General features: G+C 40.9%; 4 protein-coding genes and 1 pseudogene across 4 annotated transcripts; 1 reads left to right on the forward strand and 4 right to left on the reverse strand.

Moving 5' to 3' along the window:
* Positions 1-653: 653 nt before the first annotated feature.
* Positions 654-1,303, reverse strand: LOC129781884 (nuclear pore glycoprotein p62-like; annotated as a pseudogene).
* Positions 1,304-1,871: 568 nt separating this feature from the next.
* Positions 1,872-2,564, reverse strand: LOC129781892 (uncharacterized). Its single transcript, XM_055789401.1, has one exon. It carries the CDS (start codon positions 2,562-2,564, stop codon positions 1,872-1,874), a length of 693 nt encoding a protein of 230 aa, XP_055645376.1.
* Positions 2,565-7,889: 5,325 nt separating this feature from the next.
* Positions 7,890-8,563, reverse strand: LOC129781901 (nuclear pore glycoprotein p62-like). The gene has a single exon (XM_055789410.1). The coding sequence runs from the start codon at positions 8,277-8,279 to the stop codon at positions 7,890-7,892; it is 390 nt and encodes a 129-aa protein (XP_055645385.1). The 5' UTR covers positions 8,280-8,563.
* A 7,478-nt stretch (positions 8,564-16,041) lies between these two features.
* On the forward strand, positions 16,042-22,003 carry LOC129781893 (uncharacterized). Its single transcript, XM_055789402.1, has 2 exons — positions 16,042-16,323; positions 16,367-22,003. The coding sequence occupies exons 1-2, from the start codon at positions 16,042-16,044 to the stop codon at positions 22,001-22,003; spliced, it is 5,919 nt and encodes a 1,972-aa protein (XP_055645377.1).
* Positions 22,004-24,738: 2,735 nt separating this feature from the next.
* On the reverse strand, positions 24,739-25,300 carry LOC129781902 (nuclear pore glycoprotein p62-like). Its single transcript, XM_055789411.1, has one exon. The coding sequence runs from the start codon at positions 25,126-25,128 to the stop codon at positions 24,739-24,741; it is 390 nt and encodes a 129-aa protein (XP_055645386.1). The 5' UTR covers positions 25,129-25,300.
* Between the last annotated feature and the right edge of the window lie 1,338 nt (positions 25,301-26,638).

Below are 26,638 nucleotides of genomic sequence, written 5' to 3' on the forward strand. Positions count from 1 at the left end.
TTTTGGTCCACCTCCATCTCCTCCTGCTTCCTGGTAGGCCCGAGAACTTTTGGGGCCTCCTAATCCTGTGGGAATCCTTGGCTTGAAGGTCATTTGCTTCATTTTCCTGGCTGAAGGTTATATTACTTGCTCTTTTCTTGTTGTTATAACCTTCAGTGAGCATTGTTATTCCATACACACAATGCTTGCTTTGATCGAATCAAAATGCAAGGAAAAAGCTTTCGGCCTACTTTTGCATTATTTTTCTTTCTGACATTATGTGTATGATTTTATATGGTGTAAAATAAAAAAATACTATTGACGAAAAATGTAACGAAAACGTTTTTGGTTTTGTTCGGTATTTTTCAATTGTTCAATGGTTTGAAAAGTGTTCTAAAGGAAGGATATGTGTATTGTCAAATCAGAAAATTCGGCCGAAACCATTTGTGCCTCAGTAATTTATCTGCCAATGCTAAGGAAATATCCGGAATCGATGAACTTTTTGTGGCAAAACTCGCACTCGATTTTTTCCTCATCGGGGAGCACAAGCAAATGACGATCACTGTTGGAACAATGCTTATAATGTGGAATGTGCGTAACATCATTGAATGAAAAAGAAGAACATTAATTTCAACATTTACATATCTTTATTGAAATACCAACTATGTCGAGTTTTAATTGTCATAATACAACCGAAATGATCGCTCGTTATCCTTCCTCAGTGTATCGTGCATTTTACCAATTTCCTCCAAACGGGTGGTTATGCTGGAGGTGGATGATTCAATCCATTGTAGAGAATTCATGTGAGCATTTAGTATCTTTCCAATCTGCACCAAAGGATCGCTCGGATCGGAGTATTTGTTCGACTCGTTTAAATGTTCACTTCCTTGAGATCCTCGGACATTTGTTTGAGCTGCGAGTCTAATGTTTCCGCCATTGAATAAGTTTGGCCTCGTTCGATATCAACCTGAACGATTTTGGAAAGTTCCTCCTCGAGCGGTATATACACTCCTCCAAATCGGTATGCTGAGCAGTGACGAATTCTAGCTCCTGCTCCATTGCATCTTACTCGGCCTTCACCTTCTCGACAGCCTCATTGAGGGCAACTATTTTTTCGCCATTGCCCAACAAAAGTTTATCCCAAGCGTTCACCTGGGTTAGTAAAAAGCTTCTCCTGTTCCTCCAACTCGAGCGTCCATTTGTTTATGAATTCTTCCAACTGACAGAAGTTCAGCTGTGTACCGGATACCGAAGATGACTGAGTTGTTTGCGTGGTCGTTGTCAAATTTGCCGCCGACTGAGCTGCTGGATTTGAAGCGGTGAAACTTCCGAACGTTAATTGACCGGCTGCTGTAGATGCTGCTGTGACCGAAGTTGTAGCTGTAAGACCTGCACCGAAACTAAGTGTCGGAGCACTAGATGAGGTAGCAGCTGCAGCAGACGTGGTAGAGCCGGAACTCCGAATGTAGACGCGCCAAATCCGAAACCAGTACTGGCGGTCGTCACTGGATTGGTGGTGCCCATCGTTGGCGCAACGCTCGCAACCGGGTTACCGAAAGTAAAACTCATTTTGCTGCTAACAACAATTTTACGTGCGAAAACTGAACAGGACGAGACGCGAAACACGATGGAAGCAAAGGTAAACATATATTCTGACGTGACAGTTCTATAAACAATATATTGAGAATGTTCTGGAACACGAAAGAAAGACCGAATAAACTTCTATTAACGCTTTATTAGAACGAAGGTGTTAACTGCACGAAGTGCTTACATGGAGTGAATAAAAAGTAAACGTGTCTCTTCCGTTACACTGTTTGTTTGTTTGCTTGACAACCTGCGTTGCTATCCAGTGTAACCAGAATAGCCGATTGCTACTTCGATGACACCCCCTCTCAATCCGCTATTCCGAGACGGCGTCCAAGTTGTTCTAGACGATAGTGTTCCATCGGCTTGGTGAAGAAATCAGCCAGTTGATTTTCGGTTCGCACATGTTCAATCTTCACGCTGCCATTGGAAATGTGATCCCGTATGAAATGATGCTTCACATCAATATGCTTAGAGCGTTTCGATTCACAGTTCTTGGCCATCCCGATACAACCTTGGTTGTCCTCGTAGATTGTGACTGGAACACTGGAGCTCTTCAATTTCAGATCGTCGAGAATCCCAGAGAGCCAAACTGCTTCCGATACTGACGAGCTGAGTGCGATGTATTCAGCCTCGCTTGACGACGTTGCCACCGTTGCTTGCTTTTTGCTTGACCAGCTTACGAGATTGCCAAACACGAAAAAGGCAAAGCCACTTACTGATTTACGATCATCGGCGTCTGAGGCCCAATCCGCATCGACGTAGCCTACCAACGGTTCAGCAGAGCTCTGTCGATTGAATAATAAACCTTTGGCTTTCGTCCCTTTGATGTAGCGAACTACTCTCTTCAAGCTTTGCCAATGCTGTGCGGTTGCCTTCTGCTGGAACCGTCCTAAGAAACCCACGGAATAACATATGTCCGGCCTAGTACACAGCATCACGTACATCAACGACCCGAGCTTCCTCACTAGTCCATCGAATTCAACCAAATGACTTCGCATGTCACTTCCTTCTTTCATCCGGAGCCTTGCCAGTTGCTTTATCATCAGCTACTTCCCCCTCTTGGTCGTACGGGAAATTCATCACCAATGAGTCATCATCAACAGGCTTTACCTGGGCATACGGAAACGTTCCTTCGTCGAATTTCACGTCACGAGCAATGCTTATTTTACGCGCTTGCATGTTCCAGAGCCTATATCCATTCGGTGCATATCCGATCATGATCATCTCACGGCTCTTCGGATCCAACTTCTTCCTTTGTTGATTTGGAATCCATGCGAAACATCGACACCCGAACACTCGTAACTTCTCCAAACTTGGCTTGGAACCGAACCATCTCTCAGCCGGAGAAATTCCAACAGGCAGAGCAGCCGTGGGACTTCGGTTCAATAAATACACACACGCTAACGCTGCCTCGGACCATAGATCTTTCGGTGCACTTGAGTCGATTAGCACAGTCCGAATTCTTTCAACCAATGTGCTATTGAATCTCTCAGCGACTCCGTTCTGCTGTGGCGTGTAAGCAACAGTAACGTCAAGCTGTATTCCTTTTTTCTTGTAAAATTCCATTTGAGCATTAGAGCAGTATTCACGTCCCTGATCAACAGTCATTCTCGAAATCGACAGACCGAATGCTGCCGACACACTGGCTTCATATTCACGGAATTTTTCGAATACGTCGGATTTCTTCCTCAGAAGGTAGATCATCGCAAAATGGCTGTAGTCGTCGATGAATGAAACGATGTACCTAGACCCGTCCCAAGCTGGAGGGTCTATGGGACCACACACATCGGAATGAATACGTTCCAGGGGCCGACTCGCACGGCTACGATATCCACTAAACGGCTCACGACATTGCTTGCCTTTTACACAAGCTTCACAGAAACCAACCGATTCATCTTTCTTGACGTCACCCAGCATCCCTTCTTTTATCATTGTGTCCATTCCGTGCTGGCTAATATGACCGAGTCGACGGTGCCATAATTTGCTCGGCTTCGTATCACAAACTTTTGCGCACTTGGTTTCAAGCATCAGCACTATTTCATACAAACTGCCGACTAACTTACCAGTCGCCAAAAGTTCATCACCTTTCTTCAAGAGGGCCTTGTTTCCGGAAAATGCTACATCAATGCCAGCTCCTGCCAGTTTCTTCACCGACATTAAATTTTCCCTCAGATCCGGCACGAACAGGACATCCTTCATGTTAAACAGGACTCCTTTGTTACTCGTCGCGTCGATTTTTCCAATTGTCTTAGCAATCATTGCTTGACCTTCTTTCGCCACTCTAATTTCGATGGGACACACCAGCGTTTGGAAAGATGAAAATAACCATTTGTCACTCACCAAGTGATCGCTGCAGCCGGAATCCAACTTGAATGCCACTTTGTTGGTTCTACCATGAGTCGAATTTGCCGCATCTGCCATGAAGCTTACTGCGCTCTTCTTAACACAGTTTGCCTCGCCTTTGCCATGTCCGTTGCTATGACTGTTGCTACGACCATCGTTTTTGTTACCGTTGCCATGACTACGTTGTTTGCAGTCTTTTTTCATGTGCCCACGCATGCCGCATTTGTGGCACTTTCCGAAAAATTTGCTTCCAGAAAACGCAGCTGAATTAACCTCACTGTGTTCATCTTGACGGTCCGACCGTTTAGATTCCTCTGCCAGTAGCCTTTGCTTCACTAAATCAAGAGTTAAATCCTGCTCACTCACGTTCTCCAACGCTGTCACCAATGGATCAAACGAATCCGGAAGGGTCAAGAAGAGTTGTGAAACCAGATCGCCTTCCGCCAGAGTTGCACCGGCCGTTTTGAGCTTCCTCACTAGTCCATCGAATTCAACCAAATGACTTCGCATGTCACTTCCTTCTTTCATCCGGAGCCTTGCCAGTTGCTTCCTTATCAGCGTTTGACTCGCCACGGACTTTTTCGCGTACGTTGCCTCGAGACTTTCCCACATCTCCTTCGTAGTTTTCTTTTCGCGTACTACTTCCAAGCACTCATCCGAAATACAGCTCACCAGCATCGATTTTCCTTTCCGGTCCAATTCGTCAAATTTCGCACGCTCAGCTGCTACTTCCGGGGCCACCCCGGTGAGCACTTCTGATACGCCAGCGGCTTCAAGAAACAGCTTCACTCGGTAACTCCAATTCTGAAATTCGCTTCCATTTCCACGGAACTGCGGAATTCCATTCGTCAACTCTTTCTGTGATGGGCCCATAACCTATTGAGAATGTTCTGGAACACGAAAGAAAGACCGAATAAACTTCTATTAACGCTTTATTAGAACGAAGGTGTTAACTGCACGAAGTGCTTACATGGAGTGAATAAAAAGTAAACGTGTCTCTTCCGTTACACTGTTTGTTTGTTTGCTTGACAACCTGCGTTGCTATCCAGTGTAACCAGAATAGCCGATTGCTACTTCGATGACACAATAATTTCCAATGTCGTTCTTTCATATCGTTTCCAGATAATGCAAGCTTTTTAAATTTAGGGTTCCCAGAAAGAATCAAATCACAGACTTTATGAATGGCATTTGATTTATAACCAGATGGTGCAACGACTAAAATAATTATTTGAAATTCGTCTGAATTTTTCTCCAAATTTCACGGTTCAAGCTGGATGATTCGGATCAGGGCTAGTTATTTTCGAAGATAATAAATGTGATTGAATTTCATACATACACCTTTCACTTTCACTACAGTCATTTTCGGTGGATTAATTTCAACCTATCGGGGGGTGAAGTGGAAACTAAATGCAAGTGATTGAAGAATCTTGAACGAGAATGAATGAATATTATACGAGAATATTATAATGTCGAGATGTGGTAGAAGTTCTATTAAGTTTATAGTAAAAAGAAATTGTGAAGGATTCTAATTGAGCTTTTACAATTTCCTTTTACTATGAGCGTTCACTTATTAAGAAAACGTGAATGATTGAAAGTATTCATAACAATAAAAATCCATTCTGGGCGGGACGAAGTTAGGCGGGTCAGCTAGTGAACAATAAAATCCTGATGAAACGGTGAGTACAGATCGTTACCGACAACAAATGTAAAAAAGAGCGAATGTTGGAAAGTGTGAAAGTGGATGTGAGAAAGTGAGTAAAATGATGAAAATAATAAACTGAGAATGTGAAAAAGTGGCAAAGTGCGAAAGTGAGAAAATAAGAATGAGATGAAGAGATGGGAATAAATTGAGAAAAAGATAAAAAGAGAAAGAAATAAAGAGAGAAAGATAAAGAGATAAAGAGATAAAAAGATACAGAGATACAGAGATAAAGAGAGAAAGAGATAAATGAGGTGAAGAGATAAGGCGAAAAGAGATAAAGAGATGAAGAGATGAAGAGATGAATAGATGAAGAGATAAAGAGATATAGAGATAAAGAAATAAAGAGATAAAGTGATAAAGAGATAAAGAGATAAAGAAATAAAAAGATAAAAGGATGAAGAGATCAAAAGACCAAGAGATGAACAGATAAAGTGATTAAGAGATAGAGAGATGAAGAGACCGGAAAAGTTGAAGAGAAAGAGAAAAAGAGAGATTTGATTGTTTTGAAAACAAAAAAAGCCGAATACAGCAGACAAAAAACCCTTCAAATGATATTTGCGTTTGGAGGGACTAGTGCAAATTATTATAATAAAACAAAATGGAATACATTTTTAAAGGTTTTATTTGAAATCAATCATATTTTTTCGACAATCAAGAATTGTTCTTGTTTAAGAATAGGGAAAAGCCTCTGTGAGTAGAACAATACAATATTCTTTCTCAGAAAGGCATAAAAACCCTATCATTTTTCGTTAAATGTTATTAAATTCAATTAAAAATTTAAATAGCAATGAATAAAAAATAAATTACTAAACCTAAAAACCTCAACGAGACTAAAAACTAAAAAACCTCAAAAAATCATCTAAAATCTTTATCTTTTTGAATAGGGAAAAGCCTCTGTGAGTAGAACAACGCAAATGTTCTCTCTCAAAAAGGCATAAAAACCCTATCATTTTTCGTAAAATGTTATATTTAATACAATTCCACTAAAACTACAATGCATTATAAAACATGATTTGATGCCTTTCATTTTGAAAAATTCAGTTGAAAAATTGAATAATAATAAATAAGTAATTAGTTAATAAACCCAAAAAACCCAAAAAAATCATCTAAAAATATAACAGGAGCTAAAATAAACTCTACAACACGTAACAAAAACAAAACATCCTTAATCATTAATTCTAAAAATAATTAAAAACCGCCCTCGCCACCACGCCTATCATGCACAACAATAAGCTAGAACAGCAACAATTTAGGAGACTCACTCCTTTCGTTGCCTTCAGCTTTTCATTCTCCTGTTTCAATTTTTCATTTTCGGCCCTAATATTCCAAAGACTTCTTTCAGCTTTCATCTTCCTGAATATGGCATCTTCGATTTCTGAAAAATTAGTTGGTTCCCAATCGAACACATCCTTGTCGTCAGCCCGAAGATATGTGTCATTGGGAACCAACGGCGGCGGCCTTTCATTCTCGATAAAATCCATGTTCGAATGAGCAATGCTCCAAAACCATACCTGGGGTCTATCGCTCGGCACAAGTGGTGGCGGAATTTCATCTTCGATCCAATCCACATCTGGATAGATGTACTTCTTATTGTGGGCTGGTTCGACTGGAAAGCGATCTTTTTTTGGTCCACCTCCATCTCCTCCTGCTTCCTGGTAGGCCCGAGAACTTTTGGGGCCTCCTAATCCTGTGGGAATCCTTGGCTTGAAGGTCATTTGCTTCATTTTCCTGGCTGAAGGTTATATTACTTGCTCTTTTCTTGTTGTTATAACCTTCAGTGAGCATTGTTATTCCATACACACAATGCTTGCTTTGATCGAATCAAAATGCAAGGAAAAAGCTTCCGGCCTACTTTTGCATTATTTTTCTTTCTGACATTATTATGTGTATGATTTTATATGGTGTAAAATGAAAAAATACTATTGACGAAAAATGTAACGAAAACGTTTTTGGTTTTGTTCGGTATTTTTCAATTGTTCAATGGTTTGAAAAGTGTTCTAAAGGAAGGATATGTGTATTGTCAAATCAGAAAATTCAGCCGAAACCATTTGTGCCTCAGTAATTTATCTGCCAATGCTAAGGAAATATCCGGAATCGATGAACTTTTTGTGGCAAAACTCGCACTCGATTTTTTCCTCATCGGGGAGCACAAGCAAATGACGATCACTGTTGGAACAATGCTTATAACGTGGAATGTGCGTAACATCATTGAATGAAAAAGAAGAACATTAATTTCAACATTTACATATCTTTATTGAAATACCAACTATGTCGAGTTTTAATTGTCATAATTCAACCGAAATGATCGCTCGTTATCCTTCCTCAGTGTATCGTGCATTTTACCAATTTCCTCCAAACGGGAGGTTATGCTGGAGGTGGATGATTCAATCCATTGTAGAGAATTCATGTGAGCATTTAGTATCTTTCCAATCTGCACCAAAGGATCGCTCGGATCGGAGTATTTGTTCGACTCGTTTAAATGTTCAATCACTTCCTTGAGATCCTCGGACATTTGTTTGAGCTGCGAGTCTAATGTTTCCGCCATTGAATAAGTTTGGCCTCGTTCGATATCAACCTGAACGATTTTGGAAAGTTCCTCCTCGAGCGGTATAATACACTCCTCCAAATCGGTATGCTGAGCAGTGACGAATTCTAGCTCCTGCTCCATTGCATCTTACTCGGCCTTCACCTTCTCGACAGCCTCATTGAGGGCAACTATTTTTTCGCCATTGCCCAACAAAAGTTTATCCCAAGCGTTCACCTGGGTTAGTAAAAAGCTTCTCCTGTTCCTCCAACTCGAGCGTCCATTTGTTTATGAATTCTTCCAACTGACAGAAGTTCAGCTGTGTACCGGATACCGAAGATGACTGAGTTGTTTGCGTGGTCGTTGTCAAATTTGCCGCCGACTGAGCTGCTGGATTTGAAGCGGTGAAACTTCCCAACGTTAATTGACCGGCTGCTGTAGATGCTGCTGTGACCGAAGTTGTAGCTGTAAGACCTGCACCGAAACTAAGTGTCGGAGCACTAGATGAGGTAGCAGCTGCAGCAGACGTGGTAGAGCCGTAACTCCGAATGTAGACGCGCCAAATCCGAAACCAGTACTGGCGGTCGTCACTGGATTGGTGGTGCCCATCGTTGGCGCAACGCTCGCAACCGGGTTACCGAAAGTAAAACTCATTTTGCTGCTAACAACAATTTTACGTGCGAAAACTGAACAGGACGAGACGCGAAACACGATGGAAGCAAAGGTAAACATATATTCTGACGTGACAGTTCTATAAACAATAATTTCCAATGTCGTTCTTTCATATCGTTTCCAGATAATGCAAGCTTTTTAAATTTAGGGTTCCCAGAAAGAATCAAATCACAGACTTTATGAATGGCATTTGATTTATAACCAGATGGTGCAACGACTAAAATAATTATTTGAAATTCGTCTGAATTTTTCTCCAAATTTCACGGTTCAAGCTGGATGATTCGGATCAGGGCTAGTTATTTTCGAAGATAATAAATGTGATTGAATTTCATACATACACCTCCCACTTTCACTACAGTCATTTTCGGTGGATTAATTTCAACCTATCGGGGGGTGAAGTGGAAACTAAATGCAAGTGATTGAAGAATCTTGAACGAGAATGAATGAATATTATACGAGAATATTATAATGTCGAGATGTGGTAGAAGTTCTATTAAGTTTATAGTAAAAAGAAATTGTGAAGGATTCTAATTGAGCTTTTACAATTTCCTTTTACTATGAGCGTTCACTTATTAAGAAAACGTGAATGATTGAAAGTATTCATAACAATAAAAATCCATTCTGGGCGGGACGAAGTTAGGCGGGTCAGCTAGTGAACAATAAAATCCTGATGAAACGGTGAGTACAGATCGTTACCGACAACAAATGTAAAAAAGAGCGAGTGTTGGAAAGTGTGAAAGTGGATGTGAGAAAGTGAGTAAAATGATGAAAATAATAAACTGAGAATGTGAAAAAGTGGCAAAGTGCGAAAGTGAGAAAATAAGAATGAGATGAAGAGATGGGAATAAATTGAGAAAAAGAGAAAAAGATAAAAAGAGAAAGAGATAAAGAGAGAAAGATAAAGAGATAAAGAGATAAAAAGATACAGAGATACAGAGATAAAGAGAGAAAGAGATAAATAGATAAAGAGATAAATGAGGTGAAGAGATAAGGCGAAAAGAGATAAAGAGATGAAGAGATGAATAGATGAAGAGATAAAGAGATATAGAGATAAAGTGATAAAGAGATAAAGAGATAAAGAAATAAAAAGATAAAAGGATAAAGAGATCAAAAGACCAAGAGATGAACAGATAAAGTGATTAAGAGATAGAGAGATGAAGAGACCGGAAAAGTTGAAGAGAAAGAGAAAAAGAGAGATTTGATTGTTTTGAAAACAAAAAAAGCCGAATACAGCTGACAAAAAACCCTTCAAATGATATTTGCGTTTGGAGGGACTAGTGCAAATTATTATAATAAAACAAAATGGAATACATTTTTAAAGGTTTTATTTGAAATCAATCATATTTTTTCGACAATCAAGAATTGTTCTTGTTTAAGAATAGAGAAAAGCCTCTGTGAGTAGAACAATACAATATTCTTTCTCAGAAAGGCATAAAAACCCTATCATTTTTCGTTAAATGTTATTAAATTCAATTAAAAATTTAAATAGCATTGAATAAAAAATAAATTACTAAGCCTAAAAACCTCAACGAGACTTAAAACTAAAAAACCTCAAAAAATCATCTAAAATCTTTATCTTTTTGAATAGGGAAAAGCCTCTGTGAGTAGAACAACGCAAATGTTCTCTCTCAAAAAGGCATAAAAACCCTATCATTTTTCGTAAAATGTTATATTTAATACAATTCCACTAAAACTACAATGCATTATAAAACATGATTTGATGCCTTTCATTTTGAAAAAATTCAATTAAAAAATTGAATAATAATAAATAAGTAAGTAGTTAATAAACCCAAAAACCCAAAAAATCATCTACAAATATAACAGGAGCTAAAATAAACTCTACAACACGTAACAAAAACAAAACATCCTTAATTATTAATTCTAAAAATAATTGAAAACCGCCCTCGCCACCACGCCTATCATGCACAACAATAAGCTAAAACAGCAACAATTTAGGAGACTCACTCCTTTCATTGCCTTCAGCTTTTTATTCTCCTGTTTCAATTTTTCATTTTCGGCCCTAATATTCCAAAGACTTCTTTCAGCTTTCATCTTCCTGAATATGGCATCTTCGATTTCTGAAAAATTAGTTGGTTCCCAATCGAACACATCCTCGTCGTCAGCCCGAAGATATGTGTCATTGGGAACCAACGGCGGCGGCCTTTCATTCTCGATAAAATTCATGTTCGAATGAGCAATGCTCCAAAACCATACCTGGGGTCTATCGCTCGGCACAAGTGGTGGCGGAATTTCATCTTCAATCCAATCCACATCTGGATAGATGTACTTCTTATTGTGGGCTGGTTCGACTGGAAAGCGATCTTTTTTTGGTCCACCTCCATCTCCTCCTGCTTCCTGGTAGGCCCGAGAACTTTTGGGGCCTCCTAATCCTGTGGGAATCCTTGGCTTGAAGGTCATTTGCTTCATTTTCCTGGCTGAAGGTTATATTACTTGCTCTTTTCTTGTTGTTATAACCTTCAGTGAGCATTGTTATTCCATACACACAATGCTTGCTTTGATCGAATCAAAATGCAAGGAAAAAGCTTCCGGCCTACTTTTGCATTATTTTTCTTTCTGACATTATTATGTGTATGATTTTATATGGTGTAAAATGAAAAAATACTATTGACGAAAAATGTAACGAAAACGTTTTTGGTTTTGTTCGGTATTTTTCAATTGTTCAATGGTTTGAAAAGTGTTCTAAAGGAAGGATATGTGTATTGTCAAATCAGAAAATTCGGCCGAAACCATTTGTGCCTCAGTAATTTATCTGCCAATGCTAAGGAAATATCCGGAATCGATGAACTTTTTGTGGCAAAACTCGCACTCGATTTTTTCCTCATCGGGGAGCACAAGCAAATGACGATCACTGTTGGAACAATGCTTATAATGTGGAATGTGCGTAACATCATTGAATGAAAAAGAAGAACATTAATTTCAACATTTACATATCTTTATTGAAATACCAACTATGTCGAGTTTTAATTGTCATAATTCAACCGAAATGATCGCTCGTTATCCTTCCTCAGTGTATCGTGCATTTTACCAATTTCCTCCAAACGGGAGGTTATGCTGGAGGTGGATGATTCAATCCATTGTAGAGAATTCATGTGAGCATTTAGTATCTTTCCAATCTGCACCAAAGGATCGCTCGGATCGGAGTATTTGTTCGACTCGATATCAGTTTCGTAAGTTTCGATATCAACCTGAACGATTTTGGAAAGTTCCTCCTCGAGCGGTATAATACACTCCTCCAAATCGCTGTGTACCGGATACCGAAGATGACTGAGTTGTTTGCGTGGTCGTTGTCAAATTTGCCGCCGGCTGAGCTGCTGGATTTGAAACGGTGAAACTTCCCAACGTTAATTGACCGGCAGCTGTAGATGCTGCTGTGACCGAAGTTGTAGCTGTAAGACCTGCACCGAAACTAAGTGTCGGAGCACTAGATGAGGTAGCAGCTGCAGCAGACGTGGTAGAGCCGGAACTCCGAATGTAGACGCGCCAAATCCGAAACCAGTACTGGCGGTCGTCACTGGATTGGTGGTGCCCATCGTTGGCGCAACGCTCGCAACCGGGTTACCGAAAGTAAAACTCATTTTGCTGCTAACAACAATTTTACGTGCGAAAACTGAACAGGACGAGACGCGAAACACGATGGAAGCAAAGGTAAACATATATTCTGACGTGACAATTCTATAAACAATAATTTCCAATATCGTTCTTTCATATCGTTTCCAGATAATGCAAGCTTTTTAAATTTAGGGTTCCCAGAAAGAATCAAATCACAGACTTTATGAATGGCATTTGATTTATAACCAGATGGTGCAACGACTAAAATAATTATTCGAAATTCGTCTGAATTTTTCTCCAAATTTCACGGTTCAAGCTGGATGATTCGGATCAGGGCTAGTTATTTTCGAAGATAATAAATGTGATTGAATTTCATACATACACCTCCCACTTTCACTACAGTCATTTTCGGTGGATTAATTTCAACCTATCGGGGGGTGAAGTGGAAACTAAATGCAAGTGATTGAAGAATCTTGAACGAGAATGAATGAATATTATACGAGAATATTATAATGTCGAGATGTGGTAGAAGTTCTATTAAGTTTATAGTAAAAAGAAATTGTGAAGGATTCTAATTGAGCTTTTACAATTTCCTTTTACTATGAGCGTTCACTTATTAAGAAAACGTGAATGATTGAAAGTATTCATAACAATAAAAATCCATTCTGGGCGGGACGAAGTTAGGCGGGTCAGCTAGTGAACAATAAAATCCTGATGAAACGGTGAGTACAGATCGTTACCGACAACAAATGTAAAAAAGAGCGAATGTTGGAAAGTGTGAAAGTGGATGTGAGAAAGTGAGTAAAATGATGAAAATAATAAACTGAGAATGTGAAAAAGTGGCAAAGTGCGAAAGTGAGAAAATAAGAATGAGATGAAGAGTTGGGAATAAATTGAGAAAAAGAGAAAAAGATAAAAAGAGAAAGAGATAAAGAGAGAAAGATAAAGAGATAAAAAGATGCAGAGACACAGAGATAAAGAGAGAAAGAGATAAATAGATAAAGAGATAAATGAGGTGAAGAGATAAGGCGAAAAGAGATAAAGAGATGAAGAGATGAATAGATGAAGAGATAAAGAGATATAGAGATAAAGAAATAAAGAGATAAAGTGATAAAGAGATAAAGAGATAAAGAAATAAAAAGATAAAAGGATAAAGAGATCAAAAGACCAAGAGATGAACAGATAAAGTGATTAAGAGATAGAGAGATGAAGAGACCGGAAAGGTTGAAGAGAAAGAGAAAAAGAGAGATTTGATTGTTTTGAAAACAAAAAAAGCCGAATACAGCAGACAAAAAACCCTTCAAATGATATTTGCGTTTGGAGGGACTAGTGCAAATTATTATAATAAAACAAAATGGAATACATTTTTAAAGGTTTTATTTGAAATCAATCATATTTTTTCGACAATCAAGAATTGTTCTTGTTTAAGAATAGGGAAAAGCCTCTGTGAGTAGAACAATACAATATTCTTTCTCAGAAAGGCATAAAAACCCTATCATTTTTCGTTAAATGTTATTAAATTCAATTAAAAATTTAAATAGCAATGAATAAAAAATAAATTACTAAACCTAAAAACCTCAACGAGACTAAAAACTAAAAAACCTCAAAAATTCATCTAAAATCTTTATCTTTTTGAATAGGGAAAAGCCTCTGTGAGTAGAACAACGCAAATGTTCTCTCTCAAAAAGGCATAAAAACCCTATCATTTTTCGTAAAATGTTATATTAAATACAATTCCACTAAAACTACAATGCATTATAAAACATGATTTGATGCCTTTCATTTTGAAAAATTCAATTAAAAAATTTAATAATAATAAATAAGTAATTAGTTAATAAACCCAAAAAAACCCAAAAAAAATCATCTAAAAATATAACAGGATCTAAAATAAACTCTACAACACGTAACAATATGACGGCGCCAGTGGTTGTATGGTTAGCGTAACAGCCTCACAATCCGATCGGCCTGGGTTCAATCCCAGCTGGCGTCGTTGGGATTTTCTGAGGCGAAAAATCTCTGGTTACGTCTTCCTTCGGAGCGGAAGTAAAAGAAGTTGGCCCGGCTCATGAGTTGTTGAGTCTGATAGGTAGGAACAGGTGGAGTCGCCTCCCTGATGTCGGTGATTGGCACTAAAGTGGCGGAAATAGGCCGACGAAAAATAAGCGAAGATAAAAAAAAAAAAAAAAAAAAAACACGTAACAAAAACAAAACATCCTTAATTATTAATTCTAAAAATAATTAAAAACCGCCCTCGCCACCACGCCTATCATGCACAACAATAAGCTAGAACAGCAACAATTTAGGAGACTCACTCCTTTCGTTGCCTTCAGCTTTTCATTCTCCTGTTTCAATTTTTCATTTTCGGCCCTAATATTCCAAAGACTTCTTTCAGCTTTCATCTTCCTGAATATGGCATCTTCGATTTCTGAAAAATTAGTTGGTTCCCAATCGAACACATCCTCGTCGTCAGCCCGAAGATATGTGTCATTGGGAACCAACGGCGGCGGCCTTTCATTCTCGATAAAATCCATGTTCGAATGAGCAATGCTCCAAAACCATACCTGGGGTCTATCGCTCGGCACAAGTGGTGGCGGAATTTCATCTTCGATCCAATCCACATCTGGATAGATGTACTTCTTATTGTGGGCTGGTTCGACTGGAAAGCGATCTTTTTTTGGTCCACCTCCATCTCCTCCTGCTTCCTGGTAGGCCCGAGAACTTTTGGGGCCTCCTAATCCTGTGGGAATCCTTGGCTTGAAGGTCATTTGCTTCATTTTCCTGGCTGAAGGTTATATTACTTGCTCTTTTCTTGTTGTTATAACCTTCAGTGAGCATTGTTATTGGCAACACGGATTCGCGAGTTTCTTATCACCCTAACAATGTACCACAGGGAGATGTGAAATGGGCGAAAGTCTGACAAATGTAAGATCGATAAGGCAGTTTCAGAGATCAATAAAAAAAAACAACAACCATCTTGAAATTGATTACAAAACGTTATTCTGAATTCCTTAAATTGTTCATAATTAATTGTGCCTAATTGGTGAATAAATCACATCAGGACCGCAACTTATTGTTACGACACGGCGGGTAGATTAGAGTAGAGGACGAATAAATGTAAGCAACGAACAAATGTAAAACATAAAAACAATGAACTAAAAGAATTGAATTACAGCTTAAAGCATATACTCAAACAAAACATACGAGTTCGCTATAAAGAAGTCCGAAACGAAAACCGCTCCCGTAACAACAAACTTTAAGATTTATTCTTTGAAGTTTATTAAGACCTCGTAAAATGATGCCGGTAGATCAACCAATTCCGAATGAAGTATCCACTGATGCTCTGTGCATTGTATGCAAGCAGCTAAATGAGGCAGATGCCAAGATGGTGCAGTGCGATGGATGCACTCGCTGGATTCATTTTTCGTGCGCCGGGGTTGGCGATAGCATAGAAGCAGATGATAGAAGTTACCATTGCGTAGTATGTCGACCGAGGGGTTCGCGTGCACCATCAACGGCGAAATCGACAGCGTCGACGAGCGCAAGTGCACGACAAGCAAAACTGCAGTTGGAGATGCAGCAATTGGCAGAGGAAAAGGAACTCCAGGCCAAGATGGTGGCTGAAAAAGCAGACCAGGACAAGGAATTGCAGGAGAAAGCTATACGAATGGAGAAGGAAAGAAAGGAGAAGGTGAGGGCGGATCAACTGAAGTTAGAGAAGGAGTTCATGGATCGGAAGTATAAGTTGCTTCACGCGCAATTGAACGAGGATGCCAGAACGAGCTCAAGAGTGAGTGTAAGAAGCGGTGATACAGCCAAAAGTGTCGAAAAGGTTCGATGCTGGATCGACAACCACCAAGGGATTATGAATACCAAATCTGGAAAAGTTATTTCCACTGGATTCATACCGGAAGCGGGTGATGATGTCGTACCAAAGCCAGTAGTACCGGTAGAAAACACAGTAGTTCAAAGCAGTTCGTCTACTGTTCCAGCTCGAGTCAACAATAAAACGGGGGAAGCGAGTAATATTGTCGCACGGCCTAGTGTACTTGCGAAACTTGCGAGAAACTTCCGTTAGCGACGGAAATCCAATCCTATCACTCCCATCATTGGTTCAATCAACGCCCCGGACAGCACCTGTATCGTATACGAGTATTCCCATCGTTCAGCGTAAAGTATCGTGGCAGAATCCGTCGGCAGCTCCACAATTGACTCCTGCAGTAACTGCAACCGTCGTTAGCAGTTCATTGCTTCCTCAGATTCCCGCATATAGCGAATACATCCAACCACGAGATGAAAAGCGCACATGGGTGGATTCTCACACTGGTCAGTACAATTTGTATGTAGTACCCACATCGACCATGGTGAGTACCAGCAGTTCAGCCTCAGTAAGATGCACTGGAGAACCAATCGCACATAGCTATGTTCAACCATCATACATTTACACTCCATCGTTAGGACAGTTAGGGCACTCTCAGGTACCTAGGAATGAACCACTGTTATACACCGGTTCCGATAACTATTTCATAAGTAGAAACCAGCCTGTAGGTTTCCCGAATCCTCTGGTGCCCCAGAATGCTCTTCAAGCAGTCTCTCATACACCTTCGACAATATGGGGGGATCCTCGACCTCCACTTCGTGCTCCTGTAGTGAGTGTGTCAAGTTACCAAACACCCATACCGGCTGTAGCAAATACACAGTGGCCGTACGAGCTGTCTCATTCTCAGTCGTTATACGGTCCAAATACCCAGCAGTTGGCAGCACGCCACGTTGTTCCCAAAGAACTTCCATGTTTTGCTGGGGATCCAATCGAATGGCCGATGTTCTGGAGCAGCTATGAAACATCCACGCAGATGTGTGGGTATAATGATTCGGAGAACTTGATGCGACTGCAACGTTGCTTGAAGGGGGACGCAAGGAAATCAGTGAGTAGTTTTCTCCTTCATCCTTCGAACGTCCCAGAGATCATCAATACGCTTCGAGTTCTATATGGACGGCCAGAAGCAATTATAAATTCCCTTTTAGCAGAAGTGCGCGCAACACCGACCCCACGACCAGATAAACTGGGAACCATTATCAGTTTCGGTCTGGCTGTTAGAAATTTCTGCGCTCATCTAGTTTCGACGGGACAGCAGTTGCATTTGGCTAACCCAATCTTGATTGAGGAACTGGTCGAGAAGCTTCCAGCAAACATCAAGCTTGATTGGGCGATGTATAAACAACGAGTGCCGAACGTAGATTTGAAGACCTTCGCAGATTATATGAATGTGATCGTAACGGCTGCCAGTAGCGTTACTCCAGTTTCCGCTAAACTCGAAAAACCAAAAGGGAAAGCGGAGATACATACAATGAACATTCAGAACGATGAGGCAACAGAGAAGCCAGAATCATACATCCAAACAAGAACTGCACGTCCTTGTGTGGTTTGTCATACAGGGGGACACAAACCGAAGGATTGCACAATTTTCAAGTCGAAAACGTTAGAAGACAGATGGAAGGTGGCTCAAGGCTTGAGTCTCTGTAGACGCTGTTTATATCCGCATGGGAAATGGCCGTGTAAAGCATTGGGTTGCGGGGTTAACGGTTGTCAGCAACGGCATCACCGATTGCTTCATCCAGGCGAACCACGAGAACCGAAAACAGAAATTTCGGTTCCAACTTCTGGCGTAATCTCAGTTCATCAACAACAGCAGCAAGTACTCTTTCGCATTATCCCGGTAGTCCTTCATGCCAACGGTCGATCAGTACGAACTTTCGCATTCTTGGACGGTGGCTCTGATTCCACTTTGGTAGAGAGATCTTTGGCTGAACAACTAGGTGTACAAGGTCCAACATCTCCACTATGTATGCAGTGGACCAACGGGGTCAAGCGTGTAGAAGAAGAATCTCAGCAAATTCAACTGAACATTTCAGGATTGAGTATAGACAAACAATTTACCATTCGCAGAGTGCAAACCATCGACGGGCTCGAGCTACCACGCCAATCTTTGAATTTCGAGGAATTGCAGAGCAAATACCCGTACATGAAAGGGCTGCCAGTTCAAAGCTACAACGAAGCCGTTCCCGGTTTATTGATAGGACTGGATAATACCAGATTAAAGACCACACTAAAGCTGAGGGAGGGTCGCGAGCACGAGCCAGTAGTCGCTAAAACCAGGTTGGGCTGGGTTCTGTATGGTCGTTCTGGGGATAAAACAGGTACATCTTCACAGCGAGTTCTGCATATTCGTACGAAATCACGAGACGACGAGTTACATGAACTGGTGAAGAGTTTTTTCTCTATGGAAAGCATTGGCGTTGCGGTGACTCAGACGAAGGAATCGGCCGACGACATGCGCGCTCAGAAGATTCTTCAATCCACAACGATCAGAACTGAAACCGGCAGATTCGAAACTGGGCTTTTGTGGAGATTCGATAATGTCAAGTTTCCCGATAGCAGACCCATGGCTGAGCGCAGATTGAGGTGCTTGGAACGTCGGCTTCTTAAATCACCAGACTTGTACGACAACGTTCGGCAAAAAATGACTGACTACATATCCAAAGGGTACGCACACAAGGCAACTACATGTGAGCTGGATGAGATGGATCCCAAGCGGACGTGGTTTTTACCATTGGGTGTCGTAGTGAACCCCAAGAAACCTGATAAAATTAGGGTTGTCTGGGACGCTGCTGCGTCTATACAAGGGGTATCGTTGAACTCCGTTCTTCTGAAAGGACCGGATCTACTAACATCTCTACAAGGTGTCTTGTGTCGGTATCGACAAAGGAAAATCGCTATAAGTGGCGATATCATGGAAATGTTCCATCAAGTGCTCATCAGAATGCAGGATCGTACAGCCCAATGGTTCCTTTGGCGGGACAGTCCATCTGACCCGATTGAAGTGCACGTTATGGATGTTGCTATATTTGGGTCAACGTGTTCACCAAGTTCAACGCAGTTCGTGAAGAATTTGAATGCGCGGGAGTATGCGGCAGAATATCCGGAAGCATCACAGGCCATACAGGAAAACCATTATGTGGATGATTATCTGGACAGCGTCGATACGATCGAGCAAGCTGTTCAGCTAGCTCTGGACGTTAAACAAGTTCATGAAAAGGCAGGATTCGTTATTCGGCATTGGATGTCCAACTCCGCAGAGGTGTTACTGCGAATCGGAGAGCAGAACACGAAGTCAGTTAAGAGCTTCACGATGGACAAGGGCAGTAATCTGGAACGGGTTTTGGGAATGGTATGGCGACCACAAGAGGATGTCTTCGTATTCTCGTCGGCTTTCCGCAATGATTTACAACGTCTACTGGAAGAGTCCATAGTGCCAACTAAACGGCAATTGCTGAGCTTAGTTATGAGCGTTTTCGACCCGTTAGGAATGGTCGCTCCGTTTGTGGTGCATGGTAAGACAATAGTCCAAGATGTGTGGAGATCCGGAATTGGCTGGGACGAACCGTTACCGGCGAATATCGTACCTCAATGGGAGCGATATGCAAAATTTTTAGGAACGCTTAATACAGTGAAAATACCCAGATGCTACTTTCCTGGATACCAACCGGAAGCATACAATTCGCTTGAACTGCACGTCTTCGTCGATGCTAGTAATTCCGCATATGCTGCCGCAGCGTACTTTCGGATTCTGGACCACGGAGAAGTACGCTGTAGTTTGGTGGCTGCAAGGAGCAAGGTAGCCCCTATCAAGTTGTTGTCAGTCCCGCGATTAGAGCTGCAGGCAGCCGTGATTGGAACACGACTTATGAAATCTATCATCTCAAATCACACGATACGCATCAAGCGTAAAATCTTATGGAGTGATTCAGCTACAGTCCTTAACTGGATACGAGCAGATCCACGGAACTACAAGCAGTTCGTAGCGTTCAGGGTAACAGAAATCCTGGATGAAACGGAGATCAGTGACTGGAGGAAGGTGCCAACAAAGATGAATGTTGCTGATGAAGCTACAAAGTGGGGACAAGGCCCATGCTTTGATGAACACAGCAGGTGGTTCAACGGACCGGAGTTCTTGTATAAACCGGAGTCTGATTGGCCAGAGGAAGCAATTGAACAACCTACTACTGAAGAGTTAAGGGTGGCCTATTTGCAACAGCAGATATCAACACAGCAGGTCATCGAATTTGAGCGTTTCTCGAAGTGGGAGAGGTTACTTCGCACTATGGCATTCGTCCTACGGTTTGTTTTGCCACAGTTGTCTCAAGATGAATCGAAGTCGAATGAAGGCATGTTCCTGAGAAAAAAAGAATTACAACGAGCGGAGTCAACTATATTTAAGATAATCCAAAGTTGTGAATATCCTGAAGAGTGCCGCATACTGCGTAGTAATCGAGAAGCGCATCCAGAAGAACGTAGACAGATTCAGAAAAACAGTCGTGTCTTCAAACTACTCCCATTCATGGATCCAACGGGTGTCATGCGAATGGGATCTCGCATCGCTGCAGCAGATTGTATTCCTGATGATGGAAAATTTCCTGTGATCTTGCCTAAGGACCATTATGTCACACAATTGGTGATTAATTGGTACCACAGGAAATATGGACACGCTAACAATGAAACCGTAGTAAACGAACTTCGACAGAAGTTCCACGTTTCAGAGTTACGAACGGCCGTCAAGAAGGTGGCAAAATGTTGTAACTGGTGCAAAATTCATAAGTGCAAGCCACAAATTCCGCCAATGGCGCCCCTTCCTCTTGCCCGTCTCACGCCGTACGTCAGAGCCTTCACATTCACGGGACTGGATTATTTTGGTCCAATAACTGTTCGCTTTGGACGAGGTGTTGTCAAAAGATGGGTAGCGTTGTTTACCTGCCTAGGAACCCGAGCAGTACACTTGGAACTCACTTACAGCTTGTCGTCTGAATCCTGCAAGATGGCAATACGCAGGTTCATTGCCCGTCGAGGAGCACCACAGGAAATTTATTCAGACCAAGGAACTAACTTTCAAGGGGCGAGCGCGGAGTTAAAACAGCAGATAAGCACCATCAGTCGCGATCTAGCGGAGACATTTACAAATGCGGAAACACAATGGAAACTCAACCCACCGTACGCCCCACATATGGGTGGCATATGGGAACGACTGATTCGCTCAGTGAAGACCGGCCTGGCGAACATGGAGTTGTCAAGAAATCCAGATGAGGAAACTTTGGTAACGGCCCTTGTGGAGGTGGAATCCTTGGTGAACTCGCGTCCATTAACTTACCTACCGGTCGACAGTGAAGAAGGCGAGGCCTTGACACCAAATCACTTCCTACTGTTGAGTTCGAGTGGAGTGGTTCAGCCAGAAGTCCGGCCAACGGAAGACAGTGCGCTGCTAAGATCCAATTGGAAGCATGTACAGCTTATGCTAGACAGGTTTTGGAAGCGGTGGATCCAAGAATATTTGCCTGTTATCTCCAGGCAACCGAAGTGGTTTGGAGAGGTGAAACCCATTAACATCGGAGACCTGGTCATTGTTGTGAACGACGGCGTGAGGAATAGCTGGATCAGAGGTAGGATTGTCAAAGTGTATCCTGGACGTGATGGACGAGTTCGCAGTGCGGATGTGCAAACTTCTGGTGGTATCATGCGTAGACCGGCGATTAAGCTCGCTACCTTGGATGTAGCCAGGGAAGCAGGTACAGCTTAAGGATACCTGAAGCAGTACGGGTGGGGGTATGTTGGCAACACGGATTCGCGAGTTTCTTATCACCCTAACAATGTACCACAGGGAGATGTGAAATGGGCGAAAGTCTGACAAATGTAAGATCGATAAGGCAGTTTCAGAGATCAATAAAAAAAAACAACAACCATCTTGAAATTGATTACAAAACGTTATTCTGAATTCCTTAAATTGTTCATAATTAATTGTGCCTAATTGGTGAATAAATCACATCAGGACCGCAACTTATTGTTACGACACGGCGGGTAGATTAGAGTAGAGGACGAATAAATGTAAGCAACGAACAAATGTAAAACATAAAAACAATGAACTAAAAGAATTGAATTACAGCTTAAAGCATATACTCAAACAAAACATACGAGTTCGCTATAAAGAAGTCCGAAACGAAAACCGCTCCCGTAACAACACACACAATGCTTGCTTTGATCGAATCAAAATGCAAGGAAAAAGCTTTCGGCCTACTTTTGCATTATTTTTCTTTCTGACATTATTATGTGTATGATTTTATATGGTGTAAAATGAAAAAATACTATTGACGAAAAATGTAACGAAAACGTTTTTGGTTTTGTTCGGTATTTTTCAATTGTTCAATGGTTTGAAAAGTGTTCTAAAGGAAGGATATGTGTATTGTCAAATCAGAAAATTCGGCCGAAACCATTTGTGCCTCAGTAATTTATCTGCCAATGCTAAGGAAATATCCGGAATCGATGAACTTTTTGTGGCAAAACTCGCACTCGATTTTTTCCTCATCGGGGAGCACAAGCAAATGACGATCACTGTTGGAACAATGCTTATAATGTGGAATGTGCGTAACATCATTGAATGAAAAAGAAGAACATTAATTTCAACATTTACATATCTTTATTGAAAAACAGGAAGTGGGTTATATCTATGGTATAACCGCAAGGGTGACGTAGGACTATCGTTGATTTAGAGATCATTTGTTTGAAGTTAAATCTAAATCCATTCTGAATGAATGAATAAATGAATATTTGGGAGACTTCGAAAACGAGAGCGTTACGTTGGAGGCACAAGGTTTTATGCATCCAATATAGGATACGAAAAACCTTGTTCTGAAGAATAATCTTCAGAAGCTAACCTGCTAACTGTACTTGATTGACAAATCACAAACCCAAATGTATTATATGGATATTTTATGGATAGAAAACATTAAAATAAACTCTTTCACATGAATGTAATTTTAAATTCCCAGAGGAACTGGCAGATTATTTTCAGTAACGATTAGATATTTCCACATTTTCCTCGATACTGGACTGGCCCACCAGTGGTTAATACTAACTCGATAACCACCTGTTAATAGTACTTGATTGAAAAATATTTGGTCACAGTGTTACATGAATAGAAAACATTCAAATAAACTCTTTCACATGAATGTATTTTTAAATTCCCAGAGGAACTGGCTGACTATTTCCCAGCAATGATTAGATCTTTCCGGAACTTTCTCGATGCTGAATGGCATCCAAACGGAAAGAATTCTGTGCGTGTATGTGTCGATCCTTCGCCGTCCACCTCCTCCAGCACGTTAGGCAACGATGTTGTCTTGTCGATGTCCTCACGAAAAATTAATGTGTCTCACCACCAGAATATCGCTTAAGTATGCTTTTTGTGTGTGATTGAATCGAGAGAAGGTGTGGTTTATGATGGCAATTTGGAAGGCAAACTAGAGGGGAAAGAACTTTCTGAGCTCGGAACTTTCGGCGACTGAGCAATAATCGATTGCGGGCGCATACAATATTGGATACGGAAATATCCTACTGATGGGGAAGAATAATCTTCAGAAGCTATCCTGTTAATTGCGATTGATTGAAAAACCACAAAACCAAATGTATTTGGTCACAGTGTTACATGGATAGAAAACATTCAAATAAACTCTTTCACATGAATGTATTTTTAAATTCCCAGAGGAACTGGCAGATTATTTTCAGTAACGATTAGATATTTCCACATTTTCCTCGATACTGGAAGCCCACCTGTGGTTAATGCTAATTCGATAACCATCTGTTAATAGCACTTGCTTGAAACATATTTGGTCACAGTGTTACATGGATAGAAAACATTCAAATAAACTTTTTCACATGAATGTATTTTTGAATTCCCAGAGGAACTGGCAGATTATTTTCAGTAACGATTAGATATTTCCACATTTTCCTCGATACTGGAAGCCCACCAGTGGTTAATACTAACTCGATAACCACCTGTTGTGTAGCGATGTCTTCCCTTGGAACCGTTTGTGGCATCACTCTCCTCCTGATGGATTCCCTTCTGGCCTAAGGTGCACAAACAGGCTCTTGGTGACACCGTTCATCCGCGCTTTCATGATAAATGAAGAGCTTCACCACAACAGCGACAACATGCTCCAATCGCTGTTCAATTAGAACTGAGTGGATTTCCGAGCGGCGCTCGCTTATATACCGATTGGTGATTTCAATAGTCTGTTTTGAAAGCAATTTTAGGACTATTGAAACAAGTTTTTGGATCAAAAAGTAACAAGTACAGAACGCGTAGACATTTTGTCTTTCGAATGAAGTGTTTATCATACCATTTCGTTCAGTTGTTTAGGAGCTATTAACGCTCAAAATCTCGGTCTCCGGCGTAACGCTTTCGTTTTCGAAACTTTGATTTTACACCCCGGTATAGAAATGAAAGACGTAGTCCTACGTCAATACCAACTATGTCGAGTTTTAATTGTCATAATTCAACCGAAATGATCGCTCGTTATCCTTCCTCAGTGTATCATGCATTTTACCAATTTCCTCCAAACGGGTGGTTATGCTGGAGGTGGATGATTCAATCCATTGTAGAGAATTCATGTGAGCATTTAGTATCTTTCCAATCTGCACCAAAGGATCGCTCGGATCGGAGTATTTGTTCGACTCGTTTAAATGTTCAATCACTTCCTTGAGATCCTCGGACATTTGTTTGAGCTGCGAGTCTAATGTTTCCGCCATTGAATAAGTTTGGCCTCGTTCGATATCAACCTGAACGATTTTGGAAAGTTCCTCCTCGAGCGGTATAATACACTCCTCCAAATCGGTATGCTGAGCAGTGACGAATTCTAGCTCCTGCTCCATTGCATCTTACTCGGCCTTCACCTTCTCGACAGCCTCATTGAGGGCAACTATTTTTTCGCCATTGCCCAACAAAAGTTTATCCCAAGCGTTCACCTGGGTAGCTTGGTTAGTAAAAAGCTTCTCCTGTTCCTCCAACACGAGCATCCATTTGTTTATGAATTCTTCCAACTGACAGAAGTTCAGCTGTGTACCGGATACCGAAGATGACTGAGTTGTTTGCGTGGTCGTTGTCAAATTTGCCGCCGACTGAGCTGCTGGATTTGAAGCGGTGAAACTTCCCAACGTTAATTGACCGGCTGCTGTAGATGCTGCTGTGACCGAAGTTGTAGCTGTAAGACCTGCACCGAAACTAAGTGTCGGAGCACTAGATGAGGTAGCAGCTGCAGCAGACGTGGTAGAGCCGGAACTCCGAATGTAGACGCGCCAAATCCGAAACCAGTACTGGCGGTCGTCACTGGATTGGTGGTGCCCATCGTTGGCGCAACGCTCGCAACCGGGTTACCGAAAGTAAAACTCATTTTGCTGCTAACAACAATTTTACGTGCGAAAACTGAACAGGACGAGACGCGAAACACGATGGAAGCAAAGGTAAACATATATTCTGACGTGACAGTTCTATAAACAATAATTTCCAATGTCGTTCTTTCATATCGTTTCCAGATAATGCAAGCTTTTTAAATTTAGGGTTCCCAGAAAAAATCAAATCACAGACTTATGAATGGCATTTGATTTATAACCAGATGGTGCAACGACTAAAATAATTATTTGAAATTCGTCTGAATTTTTCTCCAAATTTCACGGTTCAAGCTGGATGATTCGGATCAGAGCTAGTTATTTTCGAAGATAATAAATGTGATTGAATTTCATACATACACCTCCCACTTTCACTACAGTCATTTTCGGTGGATTAATTTCAACCTATCGGGGGGTGAAGTGGAAACTAAATGCAAGTGATTGAAGAATCTTGAACGAGAATGAATGAATATTATACGAGAATATTATAATGTCGAGATGTGGTAGAAGTTCTATTAAGTTTATAGTAAAAAGAAATTGTGAAGGATTCTAATTGAGCTTTTACAATTTCCTTTTACTATGAGCGTTCACACTTATTAAAAAAACGTGAATGATTGAAAGTATTCATAACAATAAAAATCCATTCTGGGCGGGACGAATTTAGGCGGGTCAGCTAGTGAACAATAAAATCCTGATGAAACGGTGAGTACAGATCGTTACCGACAACAAATGTAAAAAAGAGCGAATGTTGGAAAGTGTGAAAGTGGATGTGAGAAAGTGAGTAAAATGATGAAAATAATAAACTGAGAATGTGAAAAAGTGGCAAAGTGCGAAAGTGAGAAAATAAGAATGAGATGAAGAGATGGGAATAAATTGAGAAAAAGAGAAAAAGATAAAAAGAGAAAGAGATAAAGAGAGAAAGATAAAGAGATAAAGAGATAAAAAGATACAGAGATACAGAGATAAAGAGAGAAAGAGATAAATAGATAAAGAGATA

This window comes from Toxorhynchites rutilus, unplaced genomic scaffold (assembly GCF_029784135.1).
Source record: "Toxorhynchites rutilus septentrionalis strain SRP unplaced genomic scaffold, ASM2978413v1 HiC_scaffold_26, whole genome shotgun sequence".
In the NCBI taxonomy this organism is placed as follows: Eukaryota; Metazoa; Arthropoda; class Insecta; order Diptera; family Culicidae; genus Toxorhynchites; species Toxorhynchites rutilus.

Excerpts from the sequence above, each read along its gene's own strand:
- LOC129781892 (XM_055789401.1), bottom strand. The coding sequence starts at position 2,564 with ATGCGAAGTCATTTGGTTGAATTCGATGGACTAGTGAGGAAGCTCGGG.
- LOC129781901 (XM_055789410.1), bottom strand. The coding sequence starts at position 8,279 with ATGGAGCAGGAGCTAGAATTCGTCACTGCTCAGCATACCGATTTGGAG.
- LOC129781893 (XM_055789402.1), top strand. The coding sequence starts at position 16,042 with ATGGAGAAGGAAAGAAAGGAGAAGGTGAGGGCGGATCAACTGAAGTTA. Across the intron at positions 16,324-16,366 it reads TACCAAAGCCAGTAGTACCG|CTCGAGTCAACAATAAAACG; the intron begins GTAGAAAACACA and ends CTACTGTTCCAG.
- LOC129781902 (XM_055789411.1), bottom strand. The coding sequence starts at position 25,128 with ATGGAGCAGGAGCTAGAATTCGTCACTGCTCAGCATACCGATTTGGAG.